The sequence below is a fragment of the Plecotus auritus genome (assembly GCF_963455305.1).
Source record: "Plecotus auritus genome assembly, chromosome: 4".
NCBI lineage: Eukaryota > Metazoa > Chordata > Mammalia > Chiroptera > Vespertilionidae > Plecotus > Plecotus auritus.
In genome coordinates this window covers 127,217,225-127,239,769 of record NC_137775.1, presented here as the reverse complement: position 1 = coordinate 127,239,769, position 22,545 = coordinate 127,217,225, and the positions used below count along the sequence as shown (strand labels likewise).

Here is a 22,545-nt window from a genome sequence, read left to right as displayed (position 1 = left end):
GGATAGGATGAAGACTAAGAGGTCTCTAAAGGATTTCGTAATTAGGAAGTTATTACCTTAGCAAGAGCACTTGAATAGAACGATGGAGGCAGAAGTGAGACTACAATAGATTGAAGAGAAAAAAAAAAAGAAATTAAATTAAACAACAGACTATTTTTTCTGAAAGCTTGGCTGTGAAGGCAAGAAGTAAAATAAGACATCGTCTCGGGGAAAAAACCTTACTCATGTGATAAGCTGAGAAGAAACAGATTCTACCTGATAAAATAACAGAAAATATAAACACGTGTTTATGAGTAAAGCATTTAAATATAGAAGTTTTAAGAGAGTCCCATTGCTACTAGTTATATGTAATTTTTTACATAGTATTAAACAAAACATTCACTGATGAAGAACTAAAAAGAAAACAATATCAAAATGTTGATATAGTTGTCTTTAAGTGGAATTACTACAGATGATTTTCCCTTGTTTCAAGTTTTCAACATTTTACAAATTTTAATGAGCTTATATTCCTTTTATAGAGGTGGTTATAGGGGTTGGAAGACAACAAGCTTTACCAAAATTAATGATGCTTCAAGGGCAGAAAAGATGTAATATTTTAACTCAAGGAAGACAGACAATAGAAAGAGATAAAATATAAGCAGGCAGAAAGCAGAAAAGAAATAGAAGGGAAAAATAAAACCAACACAGAAATGAAATCTTCATTGCAGGTAATACAAAGGAGGACAAACACTGCTGAAAACATAGTAAGGGATATGGACGACAGGACTAAGAAAGGCAAACAAGATATAAATGAACTCTGAAAACCATAAAACATTACTGAAAGAATGAAAAAAGACCTAAATAAATGGAAAAACTTCCCATGTTCAGGTATTGGAAGACATAACATTATTATTATACTCCTGAAAATGATGTGCATATTTAACACAATACCTATAAGAATCCTAGCTGAGTTCTTCAAATTGGCAAGCTGATTCACAAATTTAAATGGAATTACAAGGGATCCAGGATAGTCAAAACAGCCCTGAAAAAGAATGAAGTAGGAGGACTCACACTTTCTGATTTCAAAATTTTCTACAAAGCAATGGTAACTGAGGCAGTATAGTATTGGCACAAGGATAGACATACTAGTATAGAGCAATGGAATAAAACTGAGAGTCCAGAAATAAACTATATGTTTATGGTCAACTAATTTTTGATAAGAATGCCAATGGGAAAAGAATAGTATTTTCAACAAACAGGGCTGGGACAATAAGACAGCAGGTTGAGATAACCCTTACCTTACAAAAACGTGAAAGTAAGAGCAAACGATAAAACTATAAGAAAAACCACAGGTAGGTCTTCATGACCTTAGATTTGGCAAAGGATTCTTAGATCAGACACCAAAAGCAAGAACCACCACAAAAGTAGATAAATTGGACTCCATCAAAATTTAAAACTTTTGTGCTTCAAAGGACACAATTAAGAACATGAAAAGACAACCACGGAATGGGGAAAATATTCACAAATCATTTATCTGATAAGGGACTTATATCTTGAATATATGAAGAGCCCTTACAGTTCAATAATAAAAAGACAAGTAATCCACTTAAAAATTAGCAAAGGATCTAACAGACATTTCTCCAAAGAAGACATAGAACTAGTCAGCAAGCACACAAAAATATGCTCAATGTCAATTACATCTCAAAAAATCTGGAAAAGCCCAGCCGGATGTGGCTCAGTGGTTGAACATCGACCTATGAACCAGGAGGTTACTAGTTAAATTCCCGGTCAGGGCACATGCCTGGGTTGCAGGCTCAATCCCTAATAGGGGGTGTGCAGGAGGCAGCCTATCAATGATTCTCTCTCATCACTAATGTTTTTATCTCTCTCTCCCTCTCCCTTCTTCTCTGAAATCAATAATATATATATGTGTGTGTGTATATATATATACACACACATGCTGGAAAAGAAAGAAAAAAGAAAAGATGTTCAACATTATCAGTCATCAGGTAAATGCAAATAAAAAAACTACAATAAGATTCCACTTCATATCCACTAGGATGGTTAAAATGAAAAAGTCAGATAACAGCAAGTATTGACAAGGATGTGGAGAAATTGGAATCCTCATAACACTGTTGGTAGGAATGTAAAATTCCGCTGTTTTGGAAAACAGATTGGCAGTTCCTCAAATAGTTAAACATTGCATAGAATACCATATGACTGAACAATTCTACTCCTACCGTGTTTCCCCAAAAATAAAACATCCTCCGAAAATAAGACCTACTTACAGGTTTCCTTCTGAGTGAAATATAAGGCATCCCCCCGAAAATAAGGCCCCCAGGCTCTGTCTCAGAATGAAAATTAATTTATTGTAAACTGGTCGCTAGGACCGCCCCGACTGGCGTCTAGCAACCAGTGACATTACGCGGAGTCCTGACGTCACTGCTGTGTGGAGGTGGAGCGGAGGTCCGAGTGAGCGGTGAGCACGGGGCGGGAGAGAGGAGGAGACTTTCGCAGATGCGTGTAGAAGAACAGGAGGATTAGAGCGGACGGGACGCGGCGAAGGTGGTGAGTGCTGTTCTGTCTCTGGTGACACTACCTGATGCTCGCGGCCGCCTTCATGATGACTGAAGGTTCTCAGTCAGTGGCAGACCCTGCTCCAGCCCAGATCCAGGCCCCAGCAAGCCCAGTGACAGTCCCCAGGCAGGCCCCAGGGGGTAAATGTCTGATAAAGGGGTAGGGGGGATGTCTGGTGAAGGTGTTCAGTGGCACAGGGGTGGGGGGAGGGGGATCACTTAAAATGACACAGGAGGATCAGAGGGGGCAATCAAAATGACACAGGAGGATCAGAGGGGACAATCAAAATGACACAGGAGGATCAGAGGGGACAATCAAAATGACACAGGAGGATCAAAAGGGGTTACTAAAATAGTAATCCCCCCTCTGATTCTCCTGTGCCATTTTGATTCCCCCCTCTAATCCCCCCTGTGTCATTTTGAGTGATCCCCTCCCCCCACCTTGATACCCCAATTCCTTTTTTTTTACCCCTAGAAATGAGCGCAAAAAAAAAAGCTACTCCGTGGAGTACAAGAAAGGAATCGTGGAAGACTCTTGGGGCCAAAATCTTACTGCTTTCTGCAAAGAGAAGATGTTGAGTATCCGATTGGTCCGAAAATGGCGAGCAGAGTATGGTAACCTCATTGAACAAGTGGACAAGGGAAATGCTAAAAAGCGCATGTGTGGATCAGGTCGGCAACCATTACTTTCCGAGCTGGAAGACCTGATCTGTGAATGGGTTGTTGACAGGAGAGCAAAGGCTTTGGTTGTGAATAGGGCTCAGATTCAAGAATTTGCCCTTGCAATGGCACCACAGTTTGACATAGCCCCCGAAGACTTCAAAGCATCACAACACTGGCTGGATAATTTCCTTCAGCGAAGTGAACTGTCTTTAAGAAGATCTACAACATTGTTTAGGTTGGAAGATACTCAAGTTATTAAGCGAGCACTTGCATTCAAGTCCTTTATTGATGATGCTGACTTCTCTAAATACAATCTTTCCAACATGATTGCTATGGATGAAACTGCAGTGTTTATGGGCCAATCATCTCAAACAACAATTGAACAGCGGGGTGCCTCCTTAGTGTACATTCCCTCCACTGCTTACGAAAGTGCACGTGTTTCCTGTATTTTGGCAATTCGTCTGGATGGCACTAAAATCCCACCTTTAATCATTTCTAAGGGCAAGAAGGAAAAGATTGAACGTGTTTTGGGCGTTTTTATTCTTGAAACTGAAAAAGCCTGGGCCACACAAGCAGTTATAAGGAAGTGGGTCGATTTAATGCTGCCGCTTGTTATGCGAGGGAGCCAAAGAGGTCTGCTAGTCTGGGATGCAGCCAGCACTCACCGCGCTAAAGACATGAAGACATTTCTTCACGAAAGAAAAATAGATCAGATAATGATTCCCGCAGGAATGACGGCCTATCTCCAGACTTTTGATATTGCAATAAACAAGCCATTCAGAGACAATTTGCGCATGGAAATTAATGACTACACTGAAAATAGAATGGAGAGAAATCAGCATGGAAACTCTGTGAAACCTAAACTGCAAGAAGTTGTGACTTGGGTGAAGAATTCATGGGAGAAAATCACTGACAGTTGCATTGCAAATGCACTGTGAGCAGGCTACCTTGACAAGAAGTACTCATTTAAAGACAGTGCTATTGCTAAACATGAGAGATTTGGTCCACTGATTCTGAAAGAAATGGAGTCACAAGAAATTCACCAGGAAATTCAGGAATTGGATTGTTATGATGATGTTCCAGAAGATGATGACAACATGATTGTCATTGAATAAATGAGTAAATTCTTGATACTGTAGGATTCACAGTTTGTCTGGTTTGTGTTGACAACTACCGTACTACCGTACCGTATACAGGTAATAAATTTCCTTTATTTTCATTTAACAATAAATGTGTACCGTATTCTTCTTCATGGAAAAATAAGACATCCCCTGAAAATAAGACCTAGCGTGTCTTTGGGGGCAAAAATTAATATAAGACACTGTCTTATTTTCGGGGAAACATGGTAGATATATACCTGAGAAATAAAAAACATATGTCCACACAGAAATCTGTACACAAATGTTAATAGCACCATAATTCATAATAGCCCAAAAGTGGAAACAATCTAAATGTCCATCAATGGATAAATGGATAAATAAAATATGGCATATCCATACAATGGAATATTATTTAACCAAGAAAAGGAATGAAATACTGATACTTGTGATGAACTTTGAAAACATTATACAAAGTGAAAGAAGGCAGTCACAAAGGATCATATAATATATGACTCCATTCATATGATAAAGTAATAGGGAAATCTATAGAGACAAAAAATAGATTAGTGGTTGCTTAAGGCTGGGGAGGGGGGTAGGTAGGAGGGTGGGCAGGAGGATAAGGGAGTGACAGCTAAAAGATATGGGGTTTCTTTCTAAAGTGATGAAAATGTTTTAAAATTATACATATCTGCCCTAGCTGGTTTGGCTCAATGGATAGAGCATCGGCCTGAGGACTGAAAGGTCCCAGGTTCAATTCTGGTCAAGGGCATATGCCTGGGTTGCTGACTCAATCCGCAGTAGGGGGTCGTTCAGGAGGCAGCCAATCAATGATTCTCTCTCATCATTGATATTGCTATCTTTCCCTCTCCCTTTCTCTCTGAAATAAATAAAAACATATTTAAAAAATAAATAAAATTGCACATATCTGAATATACTAAAAACCAGTGAAAAATATCCTATAAGTAAATTACATCTAGAAAACTTTTACTTTACAAAATTAATTTCCATTTGTAATGCTAACAACAAGACACCCATGAAAAACACACATGGTGTCTAAATAAGACAAAGGAAAATCGTTTGGGCAAAAATAAAAAGGATCCCAAATCAATTATATAGAAAAGATTCCTTTATTAACTTTTGGTCGAGAATATGTTTGTATATTTTCAGAAAACAACTCCAAGAGCATGTGGATTCCTGCAACAGAGAGGAATTGACAGGTCTGCTCCAACCACGAAGACAAGAGGAGAAACAGTCCAGAGATGGAAGACGCTGACGATGCCTTGCCACGCTAGCAGTCAGCAGCTGTGCGACCCAGCAGGTTGCCTAGGACCAAACCAGAGAGGGTTGGACCTGCGTTGCCACCATGTGCCCACCATCCAGATATCATTGCTGACATGTACACATCAGTCTGTTTGACATTGAAACGGGGAATCAGAACTGTTGGACATTGAAATTGGGACTCAAACATTTTTTGTTATTATATGTTTATTTCTAGTCTGCAGAGGCAAGATTTTTTAAAGGAAAGAAAAGGGGGAAAAAATAGATACAGAGGCAAAGAAGCATTGAACAGACTGTCAAACTACAGTGGGAAGGCAGAGGTGGTTTTGCGGGGGGCGCGGGGGGCTGTAAGAGATCAACCGAAGGACTTGTACGCATGTATATAAGCATAACCAATGGATAAAAGACACTGGGGGGGGGGGGGGGGAAACAGGTAAAGGCATGTACTGGGGGGAAGGGGAGGCCAGAGGGAGGTCAATGGGGTAAAAAAAAAAAAAAGGAGACATATGTACTACTATTTGTAATACTTCAAACAATTAAAAAAATAAATAAATAAAAAGTAAAAAATAAAAACCAGTGAATTGTACACTTTAAATGGTAAGTTGGATGGTATGTGAATTATCTATACTAATAAAAGAGTAAGATGCAAATTGGCCGTACCTTCGCAGCGCCCACCAGCCAATCAGGAGTATGCAAATTAACCCCAAAACTATGATGGGTTAATTTGCATATGCAGGTGCTGAGCACTGGGGGCAGGGCGGGACGCATTCCGCCCTGCCCCCAGCCACTCCGGGCCTCTGGGCAGTGTGGGAAGGTGGAAAGGAGGCTCCGAGCCGGAGCAAAAAGGCGGCTCTGGCCGGAGCGAAGGCGGTGCCGACAGCCAGGGGAAGGAAGGCCCATTCTTGTACAAATCTTCATGCATCGGGCCTCTAGTATCTCAATAAATCTACTAAAAATATAAATGGAAATGTTCAGAAAAAGTTTAAAAGGATTAACTACTCTTGTGCTATAAAAACAAATAAAAAATGTAATTACAAACCATTTATAAAATAACTACAACTATAACTCACAGAACACAACTACAGCATCATACAAAAGAAATCTTGTAATTTAAACACTTGGAAAGAATGAAAAGAACACTAAGCATCCATCATAAGGAGAGAGAAACACAATCACAAAACAAAAAATAAAGGAAGGACTTAAAACAATGAAAGGAAAAATTAATAAAGAGAACTAATTTTAAAAATCCAAGAGCTGGTTCTAAACAAGAAAAAGGGGCAAGGCCTCACATGTACAAAATAAGAAGTGATAATGAGTAAAGTGATAATGTAATCAAAGACACAAGAATTTTTTTGAACTCATAAAAAGATATCTTCCTCAACTTCACACAAATAATTTTGAAAACTTGGATGAAATAGATTATTTTCTAGGATACTAGTAATATAAATTATCAAAGCTTCCCCCAAAAGATATAAACTTTAAGCAGTTAAATTATCATTGAAGTAGAGATATTGCCCAAGAGCTACTATCTCCCCAAAATACTCAAGGTCAAATGATTTCATGGGCAATTCAACCAAACCTTTAAATTCAATACCATTTAACCAGAGAGGGAAAGAAAAGAAAAGAAAAAAAAAAGCATAGACAAGTTTGAACTTATTTTTATGCAAGTGGCATAATTCAACAAAGATACAACACAGAAAACTACAAGCAATTTAGCTTATCTGAGGAGAGAGGCAAAACTTCTGAATAAAGTTTAGCAAACAGAACCAAGCAATATATTTAAAACTAGAGGCCTGGTGCACGGATTCATGCACCAATGGGGTCCCTCAGCCTGGCCTGCGCCCTCTCGCAATCTGGGACCCCTCGGGGGATATCAGACTGCTGGTTTCAGCCAATACCCGCAGGCCAGGCCAAAGAACCCCACCAGTGCATGAATCCGTGCACTGGGCCTCTATAATGCATATAAGATCTTTGGTTAATCTCTTCCCGCCCTCCCCCCTCCCCACTTCCCTCTGAGATTCATCAGTCTGTTCCATGTTTCCATGCCTGTCCATTGAGCATCTATCTGCCCCCTGGTGGTCAGTGCACATCATAGCTACCGGACAGTCGCTTAGGCTTTTATATATATAAAATCCTATCTAATAAAAGAGTAATATGCAAATTAACCATCACTCCGCTACACCCACAGGCCACACCCACCAGCCACGCCCACCAGCCAATCAGGAGCGAATATGCAAATAAACCCAACCAAGATGGCTATGGCCACAGAGAGCAGGAGGGAGGCATGGGTTTCCCTGGCAATGGAGGAAGCCAAGCTTTCTGCCTGCCCTTGCCGGCCTAGGCCTCCACTCAAGGCTACAAAGTTTCAATGATAGAAGATACATAAACCCAAACAGAAATGGCGGCAGCCACGGAGCTGGAAAGAGCAGGAGGCTAGGGTTGCCCGCGGCAATGGAGGAAGCCAAGCTTTCCGCACACCCTGGCCGGCCCAGGCCTCGCTTAAGGCTACGAAGTTTCAATTATAGAAGATACATAAATTCCAACAGAAATGGCTGCCGCCTCGGAGCAAGCAGAAGGCTTGGCTCCGCTCCAGGCTACAAAGTTTCAATTGTAGAAGATAAATAAACCCCAGATACCAGAGCCTCCACTTGGGTCGCCAGGGGGCGTGGCTGGCCTGCAAACCACCACAGGCCCCTCGCCCAGGCCGCCCGATGCCCCAAGGAAACCCCCACCCTGATCCAGGACACTCTTCAGGGCAAACCAGCTGGCCCCCATCCATGCATCAGGCCTCTATCCTATCTAATAAAAGAGTACTATGCAGATTGACCATCACTCCAACACACAAGATGGCTGCCCCCAAGTGGTCAAAGATCCTGGCCCTATGTGGACACAAGATGGCCACCACAAGATGGCCAGCAGGGGAGGGCAGTTGGGAGGGACCAGGCCTGCAAGGGAGGGCAGTTGGGGGTAATCAAGCCTGCAGGGGAGGGCAGTTAGGGGTGACCAAGACGGCAGAGGAGTGAAGTTGGGGGCAACCAGGCCTGCAGGGAAAAGCAGTTGGGAGGGACCCAGGCCTGCAGGGGAGAGCAGTTGGGGGGGACCAGGCCTGCAGGGGAGAGCAGTTGGGGGGGACCAGGCCTGCAGGGGAGGGCCGGTAGGGGTGACCAGGCCTGCAGGGGAGGGCAGTTGGGGGGGACCCAGGCCTGCAGTGGAGAGCAGTTGGGGGTGACCAGGCCTGCAGGGGAGGGCAGTTAGGGGAAAACAGGCTGGCAGGGGAGCAGTTAGGCATCAATCAGGCTGGCAGGGGAGTGGTTAGGGGGTGATCAGGCTGGCAGGCAGAAGCAGTTAGGGGCAATTAGGAAGGCAGGCAGGCGAGCAGCTGGGAGCCAGTAGTCCTGGATTGTGAGAGGGATCCCAGATTGGAGAGGGTGCAGGCTGGGCTGAGGGACACTCCCCTCCCCCGTGCACGCATTTCGTGCACCAGGCCTCTAGTATATAGATACTACAGAATGACAGAGTGAATGGATTAAGGAATACAAGGATGGTCCAGTAATAGTAAATCTATTAGTACAATTCACTACAATAGTAGATCAAATGAGAAAAATTACCTTAGTTCTCATAGGGGCTGAAAAGGCCTTTGACAGAATTTACTTCCATATTAAAAAATCTTAATAAAATGGTAACAGCTGACTACTTTCACATGATAAATATGTATACTTTAAAGTCAGGTCAAAGCTTAATAGGAAAACACTAACAATATGCCATTAAAGTCAAGAATATGACAAAGATCCACTACTATCTTTTTTTTCTTTTAAATACATTTTATTGATTTTTTACAGAGAGGAAGGGAGAGGGATAGAGAATTAGAAACATTGATGAGAAACAGCGATTCAGCTGCCTCCTGCACACCCCCCTACTGGGGATGTGCCCACAACCAAGGTACATGCCCTTGACCGTAATCAAACCCGGGACCCTTGAGTCCTCAGGCCGACGCTCTATCCACTGAGCTAAACTGGCCTGGGCAGATCCACTACTATCTTATTGTTTAATATTTTTGGGAATTACTAGACAAATCAATTTGATAAAAGAAATAAGTATTAAAATTGTTAAGGAGGAGATAAAATATCTTTATTTGATAATTTTATAATTATTTAATTATAAAACCCAAGAAAAATAACTCTCTTATTTTTTCTTAAAGATTTTTTTAAAAATTGATTTTTAGAAAGCGAGGAAGGGAGAGGGAGGGGAGAAAGAAACATCTATGTGGGAGCAAAACAGCTATTGGCCACTCCTGCATGCCCCCTCCTACCAGGGATCAAGTCCTGGGCATGTGCCCTGACCCGGAATTAAATTGGCAACCTCTCGGGCCAGCTGGTGGGGTTCACTTTTTTAATGTCGACCCAGGAACCAAGAGGTCACTTGTTCGATTCCTGGTTGGGGCACATTCCCAGGTTGCGGGCTCAATCCCCAGCAGGGGTGTGCAGGAGGCAGCTGATTGATGCTGTTCCTCTCTCACTGATGTTTCTATCTCTCAATCCCTCTCCCTACACTCTCCCTAAAAATCAATAAAACATATTTAAAAAAATAAATAACTATATTGGCAACCTCTTCATGCACAGGAGCACACCCAACCAAATGAGCCATACTAGTCAGGGCAACAACTATCTTTTTGTTCTATTTACAGAAAGTATTATAATTCCAAAGATGTCTATGTACAAATTAATACTCAGAAATTAATAGCATTCCCATATCCAAACAAGATAAAAGACATAATAGATGTAGAAACTCCATTTATAATAGCAACAAAAAAAAGAGAGAGAAAATACCAAGGAATAAACAAAATAAGAAATGTGAAACGTCCATATGAAAAAAATTTAAATCTTATTGAGGGATGCAAAAAAAAACTTGAACAATTAAAAAATTAATATATACTCTGTTCTTGAAGATTGAACCTCAAGTAGATGTCAATTATATCTAAATAAATCTATAAATATAATACAGTACCAATAAAAATACTAACAGGATAGGGTAGGGTAGCTTGATAAACTAATTTTAAGTTTTATGGAAAAATTAACAAGCAAGAATATCCCTGGGAAGTAGAATGAGAGAGGACTATAATCAAAGAATGAAGTCATTAGGTATAAATAGGTAAACTAACCAATCTACACTAATAAAAGAGAAAGATGTAAATTGATCGTACCTTCGCGACACCCACCAGCCAATCAGGAGCGAGTATTCAAATTAACCCAACAAAGATGGAAGGTTAATTTGCATACGCAGGCGCCGAATGGCCAGGGGTGGGGTGGGACACTTGTGTCGTCGCTATGGCAACAACGCAGGCGTTCCGCACCGCCCCAGCAGCTCCGGGCCTCTAGGCAGCATGGGAAGGTGGAAAGGCAGCTCTGGCCAGAGCGATGGCGGTGCCAGCAGCCAGGGGAAGGAAGGCCCGTTCTTGCATGAATCTTCATGCATCGGGCCTCTAGTGAAACAATAAAAGTCCAATAGAAACCAAAATTATATGTAGGAACTAAGTACACCTATAGACAATATTTCAGTACTGTGATAAGTGGGTAGCCACCTGGAAGAAAAGTAAAGTTGGGTTCCCATACACCTCTATACTTTACACAACTTATATTTTGTATGGATAAGTGCATTTAACTTAAAAATAAAATTATAAAAGTATTAGGGGGAAAACAAGAATTTTAATTTTAGTTAGAAATAATGTTGAAATAGAGAAGACCCTATCTTATGACACAAAACTTAAAATCCAAGAGATTGATAATTACAACTATAAAAATGTTTTCATTTCTTTTAAAGTTATACATTATTAAATAAAGTCAAAAGCCAAGTTACAACTGTGAAAAATGTCTGCAACATATAACAAAGAACCCAAAAAGATTTCCTAAGGACAGAGTTCCCATAAATAGTATTAAACATGCCAATAGAAAAATTAACAAAAAATACATATCCAGATGAATAAAAAATATAAGCAAATGCTATAAATAAAGGAAACAAATAAGGTTCTTATACCTATTGAAAAGATGAAAAAAACATACCTATTACATTGGCAATTTTAAAAAGTTTGATAAACTACTCTGATACCAAGGGTATGGAAAGTCAATACTCCAACACCAATAGTGAAACATAAACTGGTATAATCTCTGTGGAGGGCAATTTGACAAAATCTATCAAAATGTACATAGTACAAACAACAACAACAAAAATAGAAAAAAAAATGTAAATAGTACATATCCTTTGACCTGCAATTGAACTTCTAGGAATATATCCTAAAGACAGACTCACTCAATGTACAAAGTTATATATGCACAATATTCATTGTATCATCATTTGCATTAACACAACTGTACACATTTTAAATGCCCAGCCAATCAAAGAAATGCTACCATCCTCCCTTCCCTCCTCCCAACCCCACATCTCTCTGGCAAGGAAACACAAAAAAATTTATCACTGGTTGCTTCTGGGAAGGAAGCCAATTAACTGAAATCAAAAGTAGAAGGAAAACTTGCCTTTTAACACATGCTCTTTTGTATCATTTGGATTTTGTATCACAAACATATATCACATTTTAAAACCTTAAGATTTCAGTATTATTTTTACCCAGCTTTACCAAGTGTTATATTTTCCCTCCTCCTTTTTTTTATCCCTTTTCTAATTCCTATATTAGCAATAATGTTTTAACTGTTTCCCCAGCTAATACTGTACATGGTATTTAATCAAACTCACAATTAATCTTAACTTGGGTACCATTATCCCCATCATTTCCTTACTCCTGAGCTCTACCACTGCATACCTCCTCTACAAAAAGCCCTGTTCGCTATTCTTTGTGTGTATGGAGATCATGAGTTAGTCAAAATCTAGAACCAAGAAACTATGAAATTTCTTGGCCTAGGGGCAAACAGTCACTACTCTATTTTAGGAGACAGCAAAAAGAAGAGGCTGCTCAAACAAGGTTTCACAAAATATCATTTGTACTGTCACTATGGAGAGTCCAGTCCACTATTTTTATGTTTAAGAACTGGATTTTTACCCATTTGTCCAGAGTCAGTGGAGCTTATAGGGCAGGGGAGGGGAATGTCTGGCTCAAGGGTCATAGAAGACCCTCAAAATCATTTGGCCTGGCCCTGCCAAGGCATTAGGGGTGAGTTAATTAAATGTTTGACCGCAGGCTCATTTTTAAGTTGATAATTTTGTATGGCACTCGAATGTTATAAATATCAAATGGCCCTTGGCAGAAAAAAGGTTCCCCACCCCTGCTCTAGAGGAATGAACCACATCAATTAAATTGAATTCACAAGAAACTAATTGCTTACACATAATGCCAATGTATTAATTTACAATTTAAGAATATATATGTATATAAGTAGTTATGTGTATATACATATATCACTTGAAGTGGGTACATATACAGGTGTGTTCCCCAAAAATGTATACACATTTTAACAGCTGATAGCTCAATTGATGTTTCTTTGTTTTCAGATTTAACCCATTGGAATTAATAATGGCAGCCAAAGTGTGTATACATTTTTGGGACACCGTGTGTGTGTGTGTGTGTGTGTGTGTGTGTGTGTGCATGTGTGTGAAGGGTATCAATTCATTCATATCAGGAAATCACACACAAATGGAAAATATACCCAGGTAACCACATGGTGCTATGAGTGTGTATAGGGAGAAAAGAATAAATCAGAAGGTCTGAGACTTCCCTGAAAAAACAGTGATCAAGCTGAGATCCAATGGAAGAAAAGTTAAAAAAAAAAAAAAAGAGAGAGAGAGAGAAAAAATGGTAAGCAAGAGGGTTCCTGAATGATGGGATAGCAGGTGCAATGGCTCCATGGCAGAAGGGAGCATGATATGTCTAATTAGGTGGGAAAAGTTCAAAGGGCAAGACCATATGATGTAGAATTAGCTAGAGAGTTTACAACAAACTGTGTAGTGCCTTTTAGGCCATATTAAAGATTTTTGCCTTATCCTAAAAGCAATGAAAAGCTAGTAAAGGGATGTAAACAGAGATGGGAACAGATTTGTGCTTGCAGAAGATCAGCATGCTTACGAATTGCGGGCAAGAGTAAAATCAGAAGACTGCTTAGAAAGCTACTGCAGGAGACCTACGTGATAGATGACAGCAGCATGGACTGGAGTTAGAGCAGAAATAAAATAAATAGGACTTTGTGATTGATTATACCCAAAATGCAAAGGAAAAGAAAATGCCCAAATTTTAAATTTGCATAACAACATGGGTCAGGGTGCTATCACTGAAAGAGAGAATGCTCTAGGAAGACCGGATTGTTCTGTTTTGTTTCAATGAGAGATAGATAGAGGGGAGATGAACAAAATGTAAGAGAGGGACCCGGGTGCTCAGAATCTGGAAATCTTTGTAGAAAAGGATGAAAAATGGAAAATGGGATTAGATTCAAAGGAAAAAGAACATTAGCTGCAAAAACTTAAATATCTTTTTATTTATTTTTTACCTCCAGGGTCAGCCATAAAACAGGCCTAGACATTTCTAGCCCTCCCCATCACCTAAAATCTTTTTAAACATCTCAAAATAAGGGGGAGGGTAAGCTTAAATGCAATACTTAGGAAAAGAAAGCCTTGGTGTGAAAGAATTTCAAAGTATATATTGCGGTATCAGATGTTTCCAATTCTGAGAATAAAGAAAAGACAGAGGCTGCCTACTTGGGGAAGAAAGAATTAGAAAAAGAAAGAGGCTGATGACCCCAAGGCATGAATTCTCACGGTTTAAACACGTTTATCTTTACCTCTGGACAAACCGCCGTTTTTGGCCTTTCGTGCTAAGGGAATACAGAAATAATAGCTCCACACTGAGGCCCCTTATCAGAAATCATGGCTTCCACTACCACCTAGTGGTAGCATTGAGGAAGTGCATCAACCAGGTTCTTGAAGCCCGGAAATGTCTCTAAGCCCATGGTATTAATTAATCTAAGATCAAAGACCTAAAGATTTCAGAAGTAAAGGGCAAGCTGGTGATAGGTTTTGGTAAGAGACTTATCTTCTAATCTATCAATACACAAAAATATAAGTTTCTGTTATTAACTTGGGGTGAGAGAAAAAAGACTCCTGTTTTCTTTTTCATGTTAAAGATCAAATACCATTTAGTGATTGTAAAATACCCAATCTGATACTATCAACTCAAAACCAACTCCTGGTGCATTATACATTTGACTATTTAATAGCACTTTAATGTTAATTTCAATGGCGCATTAAAAATGGGCTAACGTGTATTTCTACCACACATCAATAACTGTATCACAGACATAAGCAATTGTCTCATTGAATGTGCAAAATTCCCTTTGTTATCTTCAAATTATCAAATAGCAATTTTTGACTACTTGAAAGTACACGGCACAATAATAAACACAATTCAAAAACCATCATGTTCTCAAAATTCATCAGCTAAATATATCACTGATAAAATCAACTTCAACATTATTCACACAAAAAACATGGTGCATGATTAACACATCATCCTGATAGTTCTCTTCATGGTAAAAGAAGGTTGCCCAATTAATATTTGACCTTCTGTGTGGTATTTACTTCCCTGCCTTCCTTCTACTACACTGATTATTTACTTATAAATGTGTAGTTTTACAATGGTCTGTACACACATATCAATTTGATTTGTCTTTGTATTTTAAAACATTTGAACTGAAGGATATGGAATTGTGGGCCAAAACGTGAAATAATCGTATTGGGTACATTTTTCCAATTCCTAACCAGCTGTTTTTATAGAGTAGACACGGCATAATTTTAGCAGCATATTCTTGATCTTCGTTTTCTTCCCTTAAAACCCAGTCACACTATCCATTCTGTCTCTGGACATTCTATAATATGAATAATGTAACTAGTTTTCCCTAAATCTCTTGGTTCTGTTCCCACCCACCTCCCAACAACCCGTCCACGCCTAATCCTCCTTTCTTGGTTCAGAATGCCTAACTTTTTTTACACAGTCGAGATGGTTTTTACAAAATCACTCTTTGGAATGCTCTTCCCTCTTCTCTCCTCAATTTAGCACCCCTTGAAAAAATAATTTCCACAGCCAGAAACCAATGTCTTTCTTTTACAAGATCAAACTGCGGGAAAGGACGAGACTAGGAACCGAGTGAGCGAAACATTTGGGAATGTCAGTGAGACAGCGGGCTCTCCTTTGAAAAGAAAACACAACTCTCAGCACAAAGCTTTTGAACAGAGCAAAAATAACTCCCCCCCCTCGTGTGTTCCTGTTCCCTCCCTGACCTCAAAGACACCTTTCCTTTTCTCTAAGCCCCGGTCCCTCTGAGATGTGTGGGGCCTGCCTTTCCTCCTCTCAAGGGAAAGAAAGCCAGGGAGAAAAGCAAAGGTAGCAGTCACCTGCCGCCGCGCCCGCAAGCTGTCAGGACCACGGGACCCCGTCCCACGACTCACCTGGCAGGTGCGGCCGTCCGGAGAGTTGCACGAAGCGGTTGAGCTGGCCAGTCCCCCGACCCCCGCTGCCCCCACTGCCCCCGCCGGCCCCGCTACCTCCGCCGCCGCCACCATTGCCCGCGGCGCCTCCTCCCCTCCTGCGGTTCCTGTCCCAGCCCTGGGCGGCCGACATGACCCGCTAGCGATTGCCGCAGCCCGGTCCCGGCAGCCCTTGGCCCGGCAGCACTAGCCGAGCCTCCTTGCAGGGCTCCTCTAGAGACCCAGGAGACAGGGAAGGGGGAGCGCCCGGTTTCACCAGTGACCAATGACTGGCTGACTTCGTGACAGGCAGCCAATGGCCTGCCGTCTTCTTGGCAGGTGGAGGGAGGCGGGGAGAGACGTGGTAACCATAGCTATGGTTAAAAAAAAGTGGGATCTGAGTAAGGCAGAAGCAGCCGCTCCTCGCTCGCATCCACCGCGGAAGCCAATCCGCGGTGACTTCTGCGGAGGCAGGCGGGCCAATCGAAGGCCGAGTGAGCGAGGCCACGCCTGCGGAGAAAGCGGGCGTCAGCTAGTCCAGGTTCTGCAGGGCTCAGCAGCTCTTCCCGATGGAGATGGAGTAGCATATGCACATATACGTATAGGTGGAGACCGTAGTATTCCTCCAGCTTTACCGACGGAGATCTCTTCCCCTGACCTATGACACACAAAAAGGGCTCTTTTGGAGGGGAAAATCCAGGGGCGGAGGCAAAACTTAAATGTAAGGAGGAATTCCCGGGTTCCATTTCTCTTATCTTTCAGTGGACTGACAACTCCCTAATTCAATATAAGCCACGTTCCAAGCAAACAATTTTAAATCTGGTTAACAAACATGGAAAAATGTTCAAGCTCACCAGTAATTATAGTAACACGAATTAAGACGCCCCTCACTTCTCCCCAGTGAGAAACCAGCTCTGGATCATTAGGTTAGTAAAGATTTTTTTTTAAGTAACACCCAGCAGAGAATAGAGTGCCAAGAAAAAGGAACTTTTATATCTGACTGATGGCTATGTAAACGTTTTTGTTCAATCAAACACCTTTTGCTCATAGAAAATTTTAATCAGCTTAAAGACAGGAACAGTTATGGAAGATCGAGATCGAAGAAAATTGTAGATGTACGGGTCAGAAGTTCCTATTGTTCCAAAATTAAACAGAAAATGTGGCTTTGAACTTACTGGGCGCGGTGCAAAGTGGGGAAAATACAGATTGTTCACTGATGTCTAGCAACGATGAGGGAAAAGCATACAAATTGCGCAAAGGAAACAAGACTTTTCAAGGTTTTCTCCCTGATGGTGTTGAGAAAAAAGAAAATCTGCTAGAGCTGAGGATGCATACCTCTTGGTGCGAATTTCTTGTGCCTCTAATTCCACCTTATTATTCTACTTCAGTCCCTGTTGCCAGGTATTTTACCCATTGAGCACTATAACGCACTGCTTATGAAAATATTGGAGACCTAAAACAAAAAGTTTATGGCTCTAAAATACAAAAATCAAAATTAATAAATGTTAATTTTCTAAAGAAACTGTACCAGTGAGTGACCAAATAGCAGATAAAGTAAATTTTATTTTTATAGAAGTACATATTCCAAGTAATAAATAAAAAGTGGATAATAGAATGTTACCATTTTGCAACTCCTAATGAATTCAGAAATCAACCCATTGAACATGAACCATCCTAGGATCACAAAATGAAAGATGAGACTTGTGTCTCCACAACATAAAGATGACAATGACGTGTCTTGTAGGAAAAAATTTGAATCTTAATCTCATCATACATCTATATCTAACTACCAATTTATAGAAAATGCAGAGGACAGGGGGAAATACTACAGTGGAACATTTTAAAAAATGCTACAGAGATACAAACAGCAAAATCCAGGTTATTAAAATTCTACAGGAAAAACAAACAAGTTTCTTCAACAAATAAATTACAAAGGAAAATGATTTGGAGGGAAAGATGTGTAGGTTAAAAAGAAACTTGTGAAGGTTGTATAACTGTGAATACACTAAAAATCATTGAACAGTAATGGTTGTACAACTTTGTTAATATATTTAAACCACTGAGGTGTACACTTGAAAGGATGAATTTTATGGCATGTAAGTTATATCTCATTTTTTAAAAATTTAATAATATAGGAAGGGAGAAGTGGATGGGGAGCTAGATGAAAGAACATTAACCATTAGCTGAAGCTGGGTGATGAGCACATGAGAATTGTCATTATATTGTTCTGTCTACCTTTGTATGTATTAGAAGGTCTTCGTAATAAAAAGGAAAAAATAGTCTAGAAAAATAAGATTATATTAACCATCAACTGAAAATTATCTCATAGTTTTATGTTTATATCAATGTTAAATTTCAGAAACAAAATGAAAGATTTATTCTTGACTAAATTTAAAGCATTACATTATTTTAAAAGCTTTTTTAGAAGGTTAGAGCCAAATTCTTTTACCTTAGAATGTGAGTACACTTTGCTGGGTATTGACATGATTTGGAGAGGGACCTTCAAAATAAGTGCATACAAGACAATATGTACCTGCTAACACAATGTAATAGCAAGTACACAATATCGCCTATGAAGTAATAATACCAACAATATTAACTTCAATCTAATCAAGATTTAAGCTATAACATCCACTTACAGGAACTTTCAGGGGGAAGAGGAACAAGTTAAATGACATGTGAAACAATCAAATTCAGGGGGACAATCTCCACAATATCTAGCCTAGTCTCATCAATATCATGAAAAACAAAATGAAATAACACAAAAACAAAATGGGATGGTGGTAACCCCTAATGAAATAATAGATCTAGGCAATGATAATCAATAGCTCCTAGCATAACAAAAAGAAACAAGCAGACATTATGTGTCTGCTGACAGAAATACACATAATCATCTTTGAAGGAGTCTTACCAAAAAAAAAAAAAAAAAATCTGAATAATATCAAACCATTAGTGTTAACTACCAGTTTACAGGAAATAAAAGGGACAGAAAATATGTTCAGTGGTACCTTGAGGATGTAACCTCCAAAATATATAATGTGGAAAGCTATAAAACAAACAGCCTATTTTCTTCAACATTATATTTCGAGGGAAAGAGAATCAACAGATTAATAGTTTTAAGAGGCATATCAATCAATGTAGTGTTTGGTCTTGTTTGCCTTTGATTAGAATGAGCCAACTGTTTTTTTTAATGGGAAAGTTTGATTGGATATTGGATTATATTCAGGAATCATTGTTAATTTTTTTTTAGGTATTGTGGATATGTTTTTTTAAAAGAGCTATTTTACATGCCATAAAATTCACCCTTTCAAGTGTACACCTCAGCTATTATAAATATCAATGTTAATGGAGTCAGTTAAATAAAAAATAAAATAGAAAAACAGCCTGGCTGGTTTGGCTCAGTGAACGAGCGCTGACCTATGAACCAGAAGGTCAGAGTTCAAGTCCCAGTCAGAGCACATACTGAAATATTTACAGGTAAAATGCTATGGTGTCTAGGATTTGCTTCAAAATAATCCAGAAAAGGGGGCATGGAAGACAAAATGAGAATGTAGATTGTACTGGCTAGTGTGGCTCAGTTGGTTGGAGCATCACTTCATACATCAAAAAGTGGTGGGTTTGATTCCTGGTCAGACTCCTGGTTGATGTTTCTTTCTCTCTCCCTTCCTCTCTCTGGAATCAATTTTAAACATATATATATGTTTAAAATTTATTCTTGACTAAATTTTTTTTTTTTTAATTAGAATGTAGATTAAACAAGAATGGCCAAGAGTTGATGCTTAGTATAGCTGGGTGATGGGTACTGGGAGTTAATTACACTACTTTCTCTCTTTTATAATTTAAATTTTTCCTTCATAAAAAGTTTTTTTAATATTTCTTTAAAAAGCAATTCCAGATTAAAGGGAATTTACAACAAATTGTATGTAGTTCTCTTGAACAAATAAACATAAAAGATAATTTCAGGACAACTGGAAAATATTTTAATTTGGAAAGGTTATTAGAGAATACTAGGAAATTAATGTTATGTTTATTAGTTGTGATAATGATGTCAAGGATAGATAATATAATCTCTTTATTTTTTTAAATTCATAATAAAATAATTAAGAATGGACTATCATGCCCTGGCTAGTGTGGCTCAGTTGGTTGAGTATAGCCCCATGCACCAAGGTCACCTGTGAATTCCCAGTCAGGGCACATGCCTGGGTTTCCAGCTCAATCCCCAGTAAGGGGTGTGCAGGTGACCAAGCATACATCTGTCTCTCCCTCTCCCTTCCTCTCTCTCTCTAAAGTCAATAAAAACGTATTTAATTTTTAAAAAAAGAATGGACAATCATAATGTCTTAAGACAGTAGGACCATCTCTACTCTTCTGGGGCTTACCCAAGAACATAGCGTGACAAGCAGTAAGAACTCTCAGTTCACACTAACTCAGAAAAAAAAAAAAAGTCAGTTGGAATTAGCAAGAAGTCTGTATTGAGAATATTTCGAAAGATCTAGGATCGGGGAGGATCCAAGATGGCGGCGTAGTAAACACCTAAACTGCTGCCTCGCACAACAATTTCAAAACTACAACTAAAAGACAAAACGTCTATCACCCAGAACCACCAGAAAGCTGGCTGAGTGGAAGTTCTACAACTAGAAGGAAAGAGAAAAGAGCATTGAGACGTGCACAAGCGCTGAAAAGCAGAGGCACGGGGCTGGCGGCGGGCGACTGGTAGTGCTGCTTTTTTCATCCGGAAGGGAGACAAGCTCCCGATTACTCCAAACTCCAGTTTTTGGGGATACGCGGGGGACCCAAACTCCTACGGGGAGAAACTGGACTGTCTGCCATCAGGTCGGAAAGTGAGTGAGGCTTGCTAGCAGGGCTGCGCACAGGCATAATTGTTTACTGCGCTGGGGCGCCAGATGCAGGGACACGGTTGGAGACGCAGAGCCGGCTTACTGGCAGCCATCGCTGTTTGCCACGCCCTAGCCTAGTGATGCCCTGAGACCCCGCCCTGCACAATCTACAAACCCACCCAAGCTCCAAGCAGTGGCTTTAGCATATGAATGGCCTGCCCTATCGCAGCTTAACCTAGCAAACTTGCAACCCGGTCAGACAGCTCCAAAACCTCCAAACCCCTGCTGAAACCGGTTTGGCTCAGTGGATAGAGCATCGGCCTGCAGACTGAAGGGTCCCAGGTTCGATTCTGGTCAAGGGCACGTACCTTGGTTGCGGGCACATCCCCAGTGGGAGGTGTGCAGGAGGCAGCTGATAGATGTTTCTCTCTCATCGATGTTTCTAGCTCTCTATCCTTCTCCCTTCCTCTCTGTAAAAAATCAATAAAATATAAAAAAAAAAAAAAAACCTCCAAACCCCAAGCAAAGAGGAGAAAACTGTAGTTCTCACTGTAGCTCCTGCTGGGTGGCCTCAGACAGTAGCTGACCTGCACCCCATTGGAGATCCAGAAGCCAGTGTACCTAGTGGTCAGTGTGAGACACCAGATTTCAACTCCTCACATCCATAAGTGACACATTCAAGAGGCAGACTCAGTGAGCACCAAAGCCCCACTGAAACAAGTCCTGCACCATAAGCGTGTCTCCAGCGCAGCAGTTATTCCATTATAGACACAGCGGGTCCTCACAGCCAATTGGCCTGGAGGTCAATTCCTCCCAGTGTACCAACAGCAATCAAGGCTTAACTACACCAAGACTTTGCACTCAGCCCACAAAGGGGTGTACCAAGAGCATCCACCTCAGGTGATTGGGGAGGCTGAGCTACTGGCCCCTATAGGTCACCTACCACATAAAGCCACTCCATCAACACAGGGAAGCAGCAAAATGCCGAGACAAAGAAACATGTCACGAATGAAAGAAGTGAAGGAAAGCAAACTACTGGATGACATAGAGTTCAGAACCACATTTATAAGGTTACTCAAGAATCTTCTAAAAACCGCCGAGAAACTTGATGAGACCTCCGAGGACCTTAATGAGAATGCCAAAAAAAAATGGAAAAGGACCAGTCAGAAATTAAGCATACACTATCTGAAATAAAGAATATACAGAAACTCAACTGTAGATCAACGTACCCCAAGAATCAAACCAAAGATCTGAAATATGAGAAAACAAAAAACACCCAACCATAAAAACAAAAAGAAAAAAGAATCCAAAAATATGAAGATGGTGTAAGGAGCCTCTGGGACAACTTTAAGCGTACCAACATCCGAATTTTTGGGGTGCCAGAAGAAGAGAGAGAGCAAAATGTTGAAAACCTATTAGAAGAAATAATGACAGAAAACTTTCCCTACCTGGTGAAAGAAATATACTTACAAGTCCAGGAAGCGCACAGAACCCCATACAAGAGGAATCCAAAGAGGACCACACCAAGACACATCATAATTAAAATGCCAAGGGCAAAAGACAAAGAGAGAATCTTGAAAGCAGCAAGAGAAAAATGGTTAGTTACCTACAAGGGAGCACCCATATGACTGTCAGCTGATTTCTCGGCAGAAA

The 22,545-nt window shown here is 40.3% G+C and overlaps 1 protein-coding gene across 2 annotated transcripts in view; it reads right to left on the bottom strand.

The window, feature by feature from the left end:
* KLHDC10 (kelch domain containing 10) overlaps positions 1–16,322 on the bottom strand; it is a 56,402-nt gene extending 40,080 nt beyond the window's left edge. The window contains exon 1 of one of the 2 annotated variants that reach the window (XM_080666074.1): positions 16,037–16,322. In XM_080666074.1, coding sequence (XP_080522200.1) covers positions 16,037–16,208 — 172 coding nt within the window. In that variant the 5' untranslated portion in view covers positions 16,209–16,322. The remainder of the gene's footprint in view (positions 1–16,036) is intronic. The other variant, XM_080666073.1, reaches the window with a different exon arrangement.
* Positions 16,323–22,545: the final 6,223 nt, after the last annotated feature.